The following is a 15,251-nucleotide window of genomic DNA, read 5'->3' on the forward strand; positions in this document are numbered from 1 at the left end:
CCGCTCCCTCCCCTTCTGTCCACTTTAACTCCACCAATGCACCTGAGACCACTTGGCCCCTGGCGTCTATCCTTTTATATTGGAGTTTCTCCTCCTCTACTCAGTTTCTTTCCTTCTTGCTATACTCTAGAGTCAACGGTGCTCGAGACAACTTCCATTTAAACCATTGCATTTCTGCATGCATTTTAAATACCATATATAAGTGATATCAACCTCATCCTCATCTTTAAATAAAGAAAAACAATAGTAATTACTTCACAGAATTATTGCTTTCCACGCACAACACTTAAAACCATACTGGGCTCACAGTGTACAATCAATAAGGTGTTAGTGTTAGCAGGGGTCTCAAACTCAATTTACCTGGGGGCCGCAGGAGGCAAAGTCGGGGTGATCCTTGAGTGCAAAGTCAGTAGTAAGCCTTGAACATTGGGGGGTGTGACCCAAACAACTAAAACAAAACAAAACAAAACAAAACAAAAAAAAAGATTCCTCTAGGGCAGGGCCACAAAATGTTGTACGGAGGGCCGCGAGTTTGAGACCTTATAGTTAAGCCTGTATCAACATTGGTCTGATTTTCCTTTCCTTTCATTATTGCCTATTTGGAAAATAAGTAATTGAGTGCCATCTGTAACTGACATCCCCACCCTTATACTTAATTCTTCTCCAGCCTTAGCTCCAACTACTCCCTTGCTCTACTAATAGTTAATTGCAAGCAGGTTTCAACCTGTGCGAGACAGGGAAGAATCCCATAGGCCACAACTCCACCTGTATGATCTCTTCTCCCTCACTTCCATAATATTGGTCATAACTAAAATGTAATGAGAGACAATTATATGTCAAGCTCTTTGCTTAGCACCTCACACCATTTATATAATAAAAGCCTTTCAACAACTCTGTGAGCAACGAGCTATGGGTATCATTGTCATCGTCATCATCATCTACAGAAAAGGAATTAAGGTCACAAGAGGAAGTAAATCACCCTAGGTTACAGGAGTTAGTTAACAGAGGCAGACGGACTTCAAGACCGCAGACCCTATACTGCTTCTTTCAAAGGAGGAAGATTCTGAGTTATTGCTTACTCTAATCTTCCAAGTCTGAGCTAAGCACCTCCAATATAACAGAGCAGCCTAAGCTCATTTCTACAGAGCATATAACATACTCCATTAATGATCTCCTTTCACTACAGAGTAAACTTCCTAAGGCAGGGACCACAGGGACCTCACCTAAAATTAAAAAGAAAAAAAGTGGGTTTTCCTTGCATTTGTTTTATATTCCCTAGAATAGTGCTTGTTAAGATTCCCCAAGTTGAAAAGCACATTTAATCTTGTTTTCTTCCAATGTCACCTCCCGTTGTCCCCTAGTCTTATGACATGGTCTTGTGTGATTTTCCCTCGTGTGACCCTTGGAATATCCTGGATAAATTGGGAGCCCAAAAGACTGTGCAGCAGTCGGCACTACTACAAGTAGTCGGGCACTTGCCTTGTAAGCCGTCAACCCAAGTTTCATCCCAAACTGCCTATTTATTATCCTGGAGCCTGCCAGAAGTTTTCCTGAGTGCAGAGCCAGGAACAGCCCCTGAGCACCACTAGGTGTGGCCCCAAAACAAAACAAAATAAAATTTGGTAAAATGGGGGCAGACGGAGAGTACAGCAAGTAGGGTTCTTGCCTTGCACCTGTCAAACCCGGACTCAATCCCCAGCATCCCATTTAGTTTCCCAGGCCCCACCCAGAGTGTTCCTTGCCAAAAGTGATTCTTGAGCACAGAGTCAACACTAAACCTTGAGTGATGCCAGATGTGAAACCCATTTGGTAAAATGTGGCAAAGTATTCTTTAATTTAACAGCATTTTTAGAGATGTTGACACACTAGCTCTTTAGTTTTTAACACGGGTATGACTTTGACAGCTTTGCCATCATCATCTAAGTAGTACAAAGGAAACAACATAGAAATAAAAAAAATACATTTCAAGCAATAACGGACTATGAACAGTGCATATGCAAGTGCACCAGGGAAGAACAAAATAAACATTTTGTACACTTAGAAGGATTATTACCCCCAAGAAATAAAGTTAAGCATAAATTCAACTAAAGTTTCTGATTTATAAGAATTTTGAGAAAAAAAAATTTTTTTTGGATTTTGTTCACACCTAGCAGCACTCAGGTGTTACTCCTGGCTACACTCAGAAATCATTCCTGGCAAGCGTGGGGGACTATATGAGATGCCAGGATTTGAACCACCGTCTGTCCTGGATCAGCCATGTGCAAGGCTATCTCTCTGTCCCCTCTATGAAAAATTTTTGTCACGCCTGGTGACAGTCAGGGGTTACTCCTGGCTATGTGCTCAAAAATCACTCCTGGCTTGTGGGAACCATATGGGACACTAGGCGATCGAACAGCGGTCTGTCCTAGACTAGCATGGGCAAGGCCTTATTGCTTACACCACCACTCTGGTCCCTGAGAAATTTTTTAATGAAAGCTTCATTTAACAAAATTTCCACTTAAATATTGTGATAGCACAGCAGTAGGGTGTTTGCCTTGCACAAGGCCAACCCATAATGGACGATGGTTGGAATCCCGGCATCTACCATATGGTCCCCTGTGCCTGCCAGGAGCGATTTCTGAGCCCAGAGCCAAGAGTGTCCCTGGGCGCTGCCAGGTGTGCCCCCCGCCCAAAAAAAAGTCAACAATTTATCATGGATACAATTATTTGCCTTCTATGGATAAAAGTAACTCTTACTATCAATAGACTTTTGATTTATCAAGAGGCTGGAGTGCATGCTTTGTGTGTAGGAGGTCTGGGCTTGACCAAAAGGGTTTCCGGGGCTCCAATAGGAGTAGCCCCATAGCATTACTAGATTTAGCCCCCAAACCAAACCAAAATGTTATCTAGTACCAAAGAACCAACAGATCAAGGGCAACAGATCAAGGACTTTTGTAAGTCTGAGGCCCAGGTTTCATCCGTGGTACCACATGATCTTCTGAGTACCACCAGAATTAACCCCTGAGCCAAGGATTGCCTCTGAGCCCCATCAGATAAAACCTCAAAACAAACCAAAGAAAATAGACAAAGAAGAGCTCTACAAATAAATTAAAGGTCTATCTGTTTACTGTTGATTAAGTGACCTATATATTCTATGAGACTTTTCTAGTCACAAAGAACCAGAAAAACAGGTACACAGCACTAAAGAACAACAGTCTGGGAAAAGGGCACAGGAGTATGCATCAAACACAAGTATCAGAGAAAAAAAAATTATCAAAATAAGGTTGATCACAACTATTAAGTAGTTAATGAGCTTTCAATTTTTTAAAAAACTACTTTTCCGCCCTGCACTGGCAAGTCCTTTGATCTTTAGGAGCCACGTGAACTAAACTAGACTTCTTATTTTCACTCCCTCAACAAGGAAACAATCTTGCCTGAGTGGAGTAATTTTATCCCATTCAATTAGACAGGGGAAACATAAAGCCCTCCACAAGCCTGTTCTCACAGAGGACTCTTCCCACTGGTGTGCCGATGTAGAGGCTTACAAAAGCCACCTGCCAGGTAAGAATCAGTCGTCAACAAGGGAAAACACAACTATTGCAACCACATACCCAGTTCATCCCTGTCATCAGAGATCTGAAATACATCATTAATGTCAATAGTGCTTTGACTTTCCCTGCAACCTCACCCCAACAGCTGAAGTTTGCCACAAACCATCAACAGTCACCTCAGGCAGGAGTAATTAGCTAGAAATTAGGTAGAAATGCTGGCCTCTTCCGTTTAAAGGCAAAGTGCCCAAAGTTGAGTATTTTGTCTTACCTCTCACCTCCAAAACCCTAAAGATGTGACTAGCCAGTATTAGAAGGTATTAGAAGTATTAGAAGGTAAGCGTCTCAAGAGTACACGCCCACTGCCACACTGTAGACCAGAACGTATTAGCAAAGCAGGGATAAAGTGCTAATTTAAAGCTCAAAGGCACACAATGGAAAGGACCCAGGGAGCTTTTAGTTCTCACAGATCAAGTTAGCTATGATGAAATAAAATCACAACCTAGAGATGCTAAGACACACTACCATTGCCATGATACCCTTTTGGGTGCAGAAGAGGGTTTAGAGCTCTTGACTCTCAACCAATTGCCGAGCTGAAGTGGAGTCGGCCTGACCGTCTGAGCAGAGCAGGAAATCACACCATCTTTGCATCCTGTTCTACATCATGCAACAAAGAATGTAACTGAAATCCCTTGAGCAGGGAAACAAGCTGCTTCGGTGAAACAAATTGAAGCAAACAACAGGGGATGCTCGGAGATTTTAGCAATTGCAACTAAGCCCCACTTGAGAGAGAATTACACTTCAAGGAAGGGAAGAATTAAAAAGCCCCAGAGAGAGCATCTGCACTTACATTGATCATGGCATTAGAGGTTATCCTGAAGAGGGTGGCCCGCTCGTTGACCTGTTTGATCTTCTCATTGCTCTCAGCAGGCAACCTCAGGGACTCCAGCTCGCTGAGCGAGCGCTGCAGTGCCGTGCCATGTTTGGCTATGAGGTCGTTGCAAGTGCTCAGGTCCTCCACCTTGCTCGAGAGGGTCCGCAGGGTATTCTGCAGCTCTGTCTTATCAGTTTGTGAGACAGACTCTTCATCACCTGACTCATCTGCAGGGAAATAAAGGCAGGTTAGGTGAGTCTGGGCAGAGGAATAAGCATCCAAATCCTACCAATTCTGGACATTTGTCAAACCATGCCTTCTGATGAAGGGGATGCATTCAAGGTCTGTCTGCAGCGTGGTCCACAGCCTACCTGTATCACAAACATTCCCTACTTTGCTGCCAGGGCACATAACAGTAAGTTTTGATTCTGATCATTCTCTCTCCCCTACACAGTTATTGGGATATAAATGACACAAGAGCTTAAAGCATACAACATAATGATTTGACTTACATATATAGTGAAATACCCACCACAAGAAATCTAGTTAATATCCATCATTTCATATACATACCCCAAGCCCAAAACACACTTCTTTTTCTTTTTCTTTTTTGGTTTTTGGGCCACACCCTGTGATGCTGAGGGGATACTCCTGGCCACGTGCTCAGAAATCGCTCCTGGCTTGAGGGACCATATGGGACGCCAAGGATCGGACCCAGGTCCGTCCTGGGTCAGTAGCGTGCTAGGCAAACGTCCTACCACTACACTATGGCTTCGGCACCCCAGTTGTTTTTCTTATGCTGAGAATGTTAGGATCTATTCTTAGAAATTTTCAAAAATTTCACACAGCACTATTAACTATAAGCAACACGTTGTCCATTATATCTCTAGCATGTATTTATCTATTAGAAGTTTAAATACTTTGAATCACCTTAATACAATCCTCCCACAATTTTGTTTTGTTTTTAGGACATACTTGGCAGTGTTCAAGGCTACTTCTTCCTGGCAATGGTTTTTTTGTTTTGTTTTGTTTTTGTACTCAGTGGTTACTCCTTGATCTGCACTCAGAAATTCTCCTGGCAGGGTTGGGGGAACACATGGGATGTCGGGGGTTAAACCTGGATTGGCAGCATGCAAGGCAAATGCCTCCTACCCACTGTGCTATCGCTCTGGCCCCAGCTGGCAGTATTTAGTGGTCTGTTGAGTACTAAGGATCAAACTCAGTGCTCCTACATGCAAAACATTTGCTCTATCCCTTTGAGATATCTACCTGGCATTCCAGAGTGTTTCTTAAAGATACGGAACTTCTGGACCCATCCCTAAAGACTAATTTAGCTGACAAGGCCCAGAAATAGGCATTTAGAAGAAGCTGTTCAAATAATTCTTTTATTTGAGTCACACCCAGCAGTGCTCAGGGCTTGCTTCAGGTGGACTCAAGAGGACCATATGGGGTGCCAGGTATTAACCCTAGGTCTGCCATGTACAAGACAAGCAAACAAATTTGAGAATTCAGTAAGAACCAATGACTTGAAGGACAAGATACAGAATCGTCTTGAGACTGGAAATGATTAATAAACTTTAGAACATTAGCTTAAGACTTCCACTATAATCTGAGTTATTACTGCAAACCCACTATCAACTGGCAGGTGATCAGTAGAACTTGTGTAAACTGGGTTGAGCATCAGTCTTGTTTTTGTAAGCAAAGTCCAGATTTCATTTATCTTTTCTGAAGGAGAATTCAGCCACTTTGAGATGAACTCATCTAATACAAAAGTCACCACTGCGTTGAAAGCTATTCAGGGTGAGGGTCTTGTGTAAGTTAAGTAAGGAACTGTGTTGTACCTCTCACTACCATTTTTGTCCTTGACACTCTGTAACTGTAAAGTGCTTTTCCAGCAGTGTCATTTCCTTTGGGAGAGCTAACATCAGCACTAACATCAAAACAAAACAAAAAATAAAAATCTGCCTCCTATCTGCTAGACAGACAGACAGGGCCTAAGTAAAAATATAACCTGTTATCATAAAAAAAAAAACTCAAAACAACACACCTTATAAACTTTATATCTTCCTTTAATTGCTTACTAGATATGAGAGATAATGCAGAGGGAAAAGAGTTAGGAGAGGGTAAGGCACAGGCTTTATATACAGTAGTACCAACTCTTGATCTCAGTTATCACATCATACCGTCTCCTGAGCATTTCCTGAGAGTGGACACAGAATGAGGAGTAAACCCTGATCATAGCCAGGTATGGCCTAATCTCTACCCCGACTAAACAAACAAAAACACCCCAACAAATAAACCAAAACAAAATGTGGTGTGAAAAATGACAGGACGAGAAAAACAACTATAGAACAAAAGTGATCAGGTGACTGACTACCTTGGTTTAGCAGTAAGGGAGAAAAACCCATTGTGATTAAAACATTAACTGTGGGGTTGGAGTGACAATACAGCGGGAAGGGCGTTTGCTGGTACTCGGTGGATCCAAGTTCCATCCCTAGAACCCACTGGTACCCCAAACCCACCAGGAGTAATTCCTGAATTAGGAGTAACCCTACACACCGCCAGGTGTGGCCCCAGAACAAACAGAGAAACATTTGTTTGCCCAAGTTGAATACCATGGCTCCAAGAAAAATACTGCATGATAAGAAAAAGCCTGATACATCTATGAGATAGTTGATTATTGCTGGCAATAAGGATAAGATTTATGCTTACAAAGGGAAAACAGAATGTTCCCTAGGCTTGATGTTCTTTGCTTACCTGATTCTGCCAGCATCTTCACGGCCTTGGCCTTGGCTAACTCGAGGGCTGTCACCCAGCGCTGCCGCTCCACTTCTGAGCTAGCCTTCAGATGGTAGGTCTGAGCACCGCCATTGGAAATGATGAAGTTGCAGGAGTCCTCCACAGTGATGTTGGCTGTGGCCAGGTTGATGGTACCCCGGCAAGTATGTCTCATTTCTGCCTTTGACCTGAAATCACAAAGCGAAGACAAGTTAGAAAGAAAGCCAAATGGGCGGCTTATCCTTCAACACACAGTGCGTATTTGCAAGACGCATAAGCTTTTGAAAATGTGGGTGACTCAGAAATCATCAAATCCTGATAGGTTCCTCAAATGACTCCCTAAAATGGAAGAAATGCAAGTCTTTCTTTTCAGAACCCTTACATGTTATTCAGAACTCAGGTACCTGCTATTTCTCTCACCTTTAACTTCTAAGATATAAACTTTGCTGAAGTATAACTATATGTACAATAGAAGTTCAGCTTCTTGTTGTTCTTGTTTCTGGGTCATACCCAACAGTGTCCAGAGCTTACTCTTGGCTCTGTGCTGAGGGATCACTTGTGGCAGGACTCAGGAAATAAGGCTCGGGGATCAAACCCAGGTTGACTCCAAGGCAAGCACCTTATCAACTGTACTACCATTTTAGCCCCTAAATTCCGCAACTTTAAGTTTTCAATAAGAATTTTGACAACTATATGGGGGCCGAAGCGATAGAACAGCAGTAAGGCCTTGCATGCAGCCAACACAGGACAGATCCCGGTTTGAATCCGGCATCCCATTTATTCCCCTGAGCCTGCCAGGACGATTCCTGAGCGCAGAGCCAGGAGTAACTCCTGAGCACCGCTGGGTGTGACCCATAAAACCAAAATAAATAAATAAATAAATAAATAAATAAATTTTGACAACCATATACAATTGCATAGCCACCTCAATCAACATGTAAAACATTCAACATTACCCTTTCCCCTCAAAATTCCCTCATGCCTCTTTGCAGGCAGGAATGATCTTTTATTTAGGAAAGTATGAAGTGTTTTATTAACTCATGCAACAAAATGTCACCTATAATCCCCAAGAGAAAAAATAAAACGCTTCAAACAATTCACAATTCTGCGTGTTAAGCAAATCAAATGGGAATTTCACATTATGCTTAGCATTATGTCACAAAATTCTAAGGCGATGAAAAAGGCCCTTAGATGTTCAGAGTATTAAATATTGACTATAGCTCAGGTGATAAAATAAGAAGAAAGAAAGAAAGAAAGAAAGAAAGAAAGAAAGAAAGAAAGAAAGGAAGGAGGAAGGAAGGAAGGAAGGAAGGAAGGAAGGAAGGAAGGAGGAAGGAAGGAAGGAAGGAAGGAAAGAAAGAAAGAAAGAAAGAAAGAAAAAAAAGAAAGAAAGAAAGAAAGAAAGAAGAAAGAAGAAAGAAAGAAAGAAAAGAAAGAAAGAAGAAAGAAAAGAAAGAAGAAAGAAAGAAAGAAAAAGAAAGAAAGAAGAAAGAAGAAAGAAAGAAAGAAAGAAAGAAAGAAAGAATAATAGAAAAATTAGATATCCTTTTTATCATCATCATGGCCACACTGGGAGTAAATGACCAGGGTTTACGCATGGCTGTGCACTCAGGAATTACTCCTGGCGGGCTCAGGGGAACTATATGGGATGCCAGGGTGATTCAAACCCAGGTTGGTGGTGTGCAAGCAAGCGCCTTACCCACTGTACAAACTAGCCCCGGGAACATGTTTTTCTGTAAGGTCCACTGACCTCTATTGGTGGGAACTCCTAAGCCACTCTATTAATAGCAAAAAAGATTCAGCAAATCTGTTCTTGGAGAACTGGGTGTAAAAATTTCCCACCTCTCCTAACAGACAGTTCTATTAATAAGCTCACTTTTGAACTTTATAGCATTACTTGGTGACAATGAGCAACAAGAGATTCACATAAAAAAATATCAAGTGTCTAGCACAATGCGAATGCAGTGCAGGGCAGGAAGCGTCTGAGGCTCCCCCCACCTCCACTCCACTGATTCAGTCCAAGGACCTGCATATTGTGACCATGGGTTTTCTATGACCAACTTGGAACATAAAGAGGTCAAAGTCCTTTGCCAACTGCCACAGGATAAAGCCGAGCCATTTCCCTTTCACTGGAGCCCAGCAACCAAACACACCTGGCATGTCCAGAATTCCTGCGTGCCAGAAAGGACACACCCCCCATCTCAGTAGAGGATCCGGTGTGTTGGCGAAAGTCTGTCTGCGGTGCTTTTGGCAGACAGATTTGCTAGTGCCCAGTTTGTCGCCTGAAATTGGTTTTTCCTTCTCAAATGTACAAATCAGCAGCAGGGAGGAGGGGAGGGTCTCAATGGTGTCAATGGTTTTGTCCCCCTGCACCTGTCACAGTGTAACAGGAGTCCCTGTTTTTTTCTAACCTTTCCTCCCATCCCCCACACCTCCCAGCTTCAGCTACATTATGCAGAATGTGGGCTCAATTACAGGCCTGCAGTTGACAGGCAGGCCCTCCCTTGCCTTCCCCTTGCTTTCTGCTTTGAAGGTAGCTGCTACTTGAACTTTCGACCACATTCCTTCCTCCCCAAAGTGTGGATAATTTTCCCGCAGACTACTTCCTGGGGATCTCTCTACTTGAGTTATTGTCTTAGTCATCTCCAAAGTGTCTCAAATCACCTAAAGAAGTAGTTTTAAAAATATCAAGGAACCCGAGGTGTGATCCAACAGGCTTGACCTCTGAAAAGAGAGACATCCATCATCTGGTGTATGAGGGTGGAAGATGTGAGTTTTCAGAATAAAAGAGAGATTCTTCAGGAATTAGTAGATGGCCTCTGCTAACTAGAAAGAAAGTCGTTCCCTGGAAAGACCAGCTGAAAGAGTAAATCAATCTCCAGAAGAGTTCTGGTAGCCTGAGAGCTGCAATTCTACAGAAAGCTTTAAAGAGGTGGGGCATCTAGGTAACTGGGCATGAAAGGAACCAAAAAAGGAAAGATAAGCAGCTTGCTAAAGCCACTGAGAGAGTTCATAAGCGGATGGGTCTGGGGAATATAGGTGGTCTTAGTTAAAAAGAAAAATGTTTTGTAAACATTTACCTTTATGTAAACATAAAGGTAGATATTGTAGATGATTGTTGTGGATGTGGCAGAGGGCACGAAGAGCAAAAAGTGTGCCCAAATAACTCCGGGAAGTAAGGACCTAAATAAAGTACCTTGCTGGTAAGGATAAATGACCAACAGCTATTGAAGCACTTGAGTAATTTTTGAGAGTAGTGCACAGAGCTGATAACTTTGAATCCTGCTGGTTTACAGGTGGGACTATAGTTAGCAAGGACAGTCCTATGGCATATTTCCCAATATGCGGTTGGATATGTTTTAGAAGTTGTATCGTAGTCAGACAGGTACTACTAGCTCTTGTCAGGGAAGAGTTTTAAAGAGGTTACAAGTTATTAATGTCCAAGCACGGTGGAAATTGGTACTGACTCCTGCTAGGAGATGGAAAGCAAGCTTTGGTTTTATATAGGAGCCCCAGAGTTCAAGTCCAAGCATCCAGGGTTCCGTGGGCACCTGGGAATGACACCCAACCATAGAACCAAGCCTAGCCTGAATGACCAGGTAAGACCAAATAAACAAATAAGCAAACCAAAAAAGGTATCAAAGAATTAGCGAGCTGGAAAGTGGCTCTGGTAAGAACTCAGATGACTAAGTTACAACTACCAAGCTTTGTAATGTGCTTTGTCAAGGTGGCAGGCAGGTGGGGGAAGATGTCGGGGTATGGGAACACTGGAAAATGGAGCTGACAATGGTGGTGAGATTGGCATTCAGATATTATTTGCCTAAAACTCAACTACTCAACTCAAAAACTTTATAAACCTTGGTTCTTTAAATGAAGAAAAACAAAACAAAACAAAACAAAAAACCCAGACAAGTAAAAATGACCATCATTACTTCAAGCAATACACATTTTTTAAATGGTGTTGAGGAAGGCATCCAGAGCTCACACAGTAACAGATATATGCTCTATCAGAATGTCACATCCTGGCCCTTGATGCACCACTTCTGAAAGCACTTGAAACTGGGAAATAGTAATTTATGAGTTAAATTAGGATCTGAGCCAGTTAAGTATTAGAATGATGATCAATTATATCAGAAAAGCATGAACTTGAAGGTCAGGGATAGAGATAGCTCAGTGGTAGAACACTTGCCTTGCATGTAGGAAGCCCCAAGTCTGATTTCCAGGACCACAATCAAACCATGAACAACAACAAAACATGAACCCGAGGAGAAGGAAACCTTTGGCACAAACTAAAATGTTTGTGATCTAACTGTAAACTAACAGTTGTGTGTCATTTCCTAGGCAAAATCAGTTCTAAATATAAAAATGCAAATGACATACAGACATCTGTTAACAACGAATGTCACTTCATCAGTGAGGATGAGCGAAGGCATTTTCCCATGGTCAGAGTCCAGATAAGAATGTAGTTTTACTTTACTTCAATAACCTCCGACTCAGGCCTTCCATTTCCCTTCAAGATTCTCTAAAAGCCAAGTCAGTGCATTTACTGAAGAGGTTGGTTTGCGGACTCTCCAGTCTCCTGTAAGGAGCCGCCTTAATATATTTTGTCAAAAATATACATAGTAATTAACAAGCTGAAACCTTACTTTTCAATCTGCAAGCAATTACCCCCTGTATCTGATCCCGGTTAACAACAGTAACCCGGGTTTTAGGTATGCTGGTGTGCAGAGTATGTTTCTTTTTTTTCTTTTTTTTCTTTTTTTTTCTTTTTGGTTTTTGGGCCACACCCAGCGGTGCTCAGGGGTTACTCCTGGCTGTCTGCTCAGAAATAGCTCCTGGCAGGCATGGGGGACCATATGGGACACCGGGATTCGAACCAACCACCTTTGGTCCTGGATCAGCTGCTTGCAAGGCAAACGCCGCTGTGCTATCTCTCCGGGCCCGCAGAGTATGTTTCAAATCCTGGTTCCTCAAGATTCTGGAGGTGCCCAAGCTAAGACCCAGTTTCTTCATCAGACAGGATGAGCAAATCTTCTCCCAACTCCCGGGGTTACTGCCATATGTTAAAACACCGACTCCACAGTGCCCCGCTTCTCAGGCAAGGTTTTCTGTCCCATCTCGGGTATCTTCTTCACCCTCTATCTATAGCAACATGAATAGCCAAAAAAGCATGCTATGTTATGGTGAGGCTGTGAGTCACCATCAACATACATAAGAAACATTCCAAAACAAGCAAAGAGAAGGCCGACAAAAGCCACAGGCTCTTGGGACTCAAAACTTCATCTCATTCACCAGAGTTGCCAGAAATACTGGCTAAAGCGCTTCATCATTCCCCTTGGAGAAGGTGGGGCAAGCAGAGATCCGAGGCAGCCCTGGAGCAGCGTACATACATCTCCAGCCTGGGGGTGGGGGGCTGTCCAGAAAGGCAGGAGCACACACAGGAATCTCGGACCTAAAACCGAGGCCGGCCCCACGCATCGTGTCCTTGTGCCTGAACGTGGAAGGAGCCACTAATAACCTTGAATGTTGGAGTCTGGGAACCGAGAGATGGAGCCTTGAGACTTGCACTAGAATTTCTTTGCAAGGGGGGTGGGGGAATAGAGAGGGGCCCTTTGCACCTAAAACCGAGCCAGGTGTGCAGAATGGAAGAAAAAAAAAGTGTGGGTGAAGAAGACACAATGCAAGAGCGGCTGCTTCTGGGAAAAACTGCAAAAGGGGAGAGAGGAGAGAGGATAGAGGAGGGGGGGAGAAAGGGGGAGGGAGAGAGAGAGAGAGAGGAGAGAGAGAGAGAGAGAGAGAGAGAGAGAGAGAGAGAGAGAGAGAGAGAGAGAGAGAGAGGGAGAGCACGTCGATCGGGTGGGCAAAAGGAGAACGAGAAGGCAGGGTACGTCGGGTGGGCAAAAGGAGAGGAGAGAGAAGAGAGGAGAGAGGAGAGAGGAGAGATAGGTGGGAGAGAGAGGAAGGAGAGAGGAGAGACAGGTGGGAGAAAGAAGAGAGAGGTGGAAGAGAGAGGAGAGAGAGAGAAGGTGGGGCACATCGAGCGAGCGGGCAAAAGGAGAGAGGAGAGAGGTGGGAGAGAGGAGAGGAGAGAGAAGAGAGAAATGAGAGAGATAGGTGGGAGAGAAGAAAGGAGAGGAGGAAGAGAGGATGACAGAGACTGGAGAAGAGAGAAGAGAAGAGAAGAGAAGAGAAGAGAAGAGAAGAGAAGAGAAGAGAAGAGAAGAGAAGAGAAGAGAAGAGAAGAGAGGAGAGCGACAGAGACAGAGCGAGAGAGATAAAGAAGAAATGACAGGAGACAGGGAAAGAGAAAGACGAGACGGAGGGAAGAGAGGAGAGGAGAGGAGACAGAAGGGGGGAAACTGAGGCCCAGCAGACAAAGACTTGCCCCCAAGTGCAGCTCTGACATTGTAGGAAGCTGAGCCCTTCCAGGTGGGCCTTTCTGGGGGGACTCCTAGGAGAGACAGAGAGAGAGACACAGAGACAGAGACAGACAGAGACAGAGAGAAACAGAGAGAGAGAGAGAGAGAGAGAGAGAGAGAGAGAGAGAATCAGAGACTGAGCGAGCGATCACGTCAGGTGGGGAAACCCTGGCGCATTTCGGGGTTCACCAAAGACCGGGGTGAGTGTGTGCGTGAGTTTGGGGGCGCAAGAGGGGGGTGTGGGGCTGTCTGTCATGTCATCAGTGCCAGCAAGCAGGGGCCGCTCCGAGGAGAGGGGGGCGCCTGGGGGCGGCGACCTTGGCAGCCAGCGCGGAGCAGCCGGGAAGGCCCGGGGCCGGGAGCGGGGGCTGGCGGGGCGGCCCGGAAGCGTCTCTCCGGCCAGCTTTACCTGTAGTAGCTCAGCAGCCCGTTGCTCAGCACGAACCAGCGGCGCTGGTAGCCCTTGATGTAGTTGGTCCACTTGAAGAGCCAGCCCTCGCGGGCCGAGCCCGAGCCGCCGGCCGCCGCCGAAGCCGACGCCGACGCCGAAGCCGCGGGGGCCGGGCCCGCCGCCGCCGAGGACGCCGAGGCCGAAGCCGAAGCCGAAGCCGCCGCCGCTCCCCCGGCCCCGGGGCCCGCCGAGGCCGCCAGCGCCCCGCCGCCCGCAGGGAGGCCGGCCCCGGACCCCGAGTCTCCGCGGCCGCCGGCTCCCACCGCCGCGGCAGGCCCGGCGCCGCCAACGCCGCCGCCCGGCGCTGCCATGGCCGCCGGGCCGGGCCCCACCATCCCTCTCAGCTCCGTCGCCGCCATGAGCCGCCGCCGCCGCCGCCCTGACAGACACGATCGGAAGCGCCCGCCGGAGCCGCCGCCGCCTCCCGAAGCGCCCCGCACGGCTAATGCATCCGCCGCCGCCGCCGCCGCCGCCGTGCAGCGTCCCCGCCCCGCCAGCCCCGCGCCGCGCCGCGGGGTGGAGGGCTCGGCCGCGGGCCCGGAGAAAGAGGTGGGCCGCGTCCTCCAAGCGTGCCGCTCATTGGCGCGCCGGAACGCCAATTAGAATTCCGCGCGAGCTGATTGGTTTTCTTTCTCCCAACTGGGCGGAGCTTAAAGGTGGTTTCCGGCAGGCCCAAGTGTCAAGGCGAGCTCGAGCGCTCATTGGCTGGCGCGCCCGTCACTCTACTTCCGGTTCTGCCACGTCACCATTCCTCTTCCGCTCTGACGGGTGGGTGGTTGGTTTTAACCGCCTCAGGCTTTTCCCGATCCTGTAAGGGGAAAAGGGAGGAGGGGAGGGGAAAAGGAGACACTCGCGCTGACCCCGCCCTCTACTCTCGTTCTCGTTTCTTATTGGCTGGCTCGCACGGCAGTCACGTGTCGACGGCGCGGATGATTGGATGCGGGGATTGTCTGTAAAGTAGGGTTAGCCAATGAAAGGGAGGGGCAGGGCTCGAGGCAACCAATAATATTCGGGGGGAAGAGCGCGTCGGGGCTGGGGCTTGTCTGTTTCCCCCCAGGTTTGGAGAAGTCTGGTTCGCGTCAATTTCCCCCCATGAAATCGTTTTCTTCTTTTTTTCATTGTAGTTTCACGCTGTCTTCGAGGTTCCTTTTGTTTGTTTTCGGGGTCAAGTTCCTTGTAAGAGAAAGTTTAGGGGTCTAGGG

General features: G+C 46.0%; 1 protein-coding gene across 1 annotated transcript in view; it reads right to left on the reverse strand.

Moving 5' to 3' along the window:
* OSBP (oxysterol binding protein) overlaps positions 1 to 14,408 on the reverse strand; it is a 44,663-nt gene extending 30,255 nt beyond the window's left edge. The window contains exons 1-3 of the mRNA XM_049779604.1: positions 14,008 to 14,408; positions 7,159 to 7,367; positions 4,378 to 4,628 (exon numbers count right to left, since the gene is read on the reverse strand). Of these exons, the coding sequence (XP_049635561.1) occupies positions 4,378 to 4,628; positions 7,159 to 7,367; positions 14,008 to 14,408 (861 nt within the window). The remainder of the gene's footprint in view (positions 1 to 4,377; positions 4,629 to 7,158; positions 7,368 to 14,007) is intronic.
* Between the last annotated feature and the right edge of the window lie 843 nt (positions 14,409 to 15,251).

This window comes from Suncus etruscus, chromosome 9 (assembly GCF_024139225.1).
Source record: "Suncus etruscus isolate mSunEtr1 chromosome 9, mSunEtr1.pri.cur, whole genome shotgun sequence".
NCBI classification, from domain to species: domain Eukaryota; kingdom Metazoa; phylum Chordata; class Mammalia; order Eulipotyphla; family Soricidae; genus Suncus; species Suncus etruscus.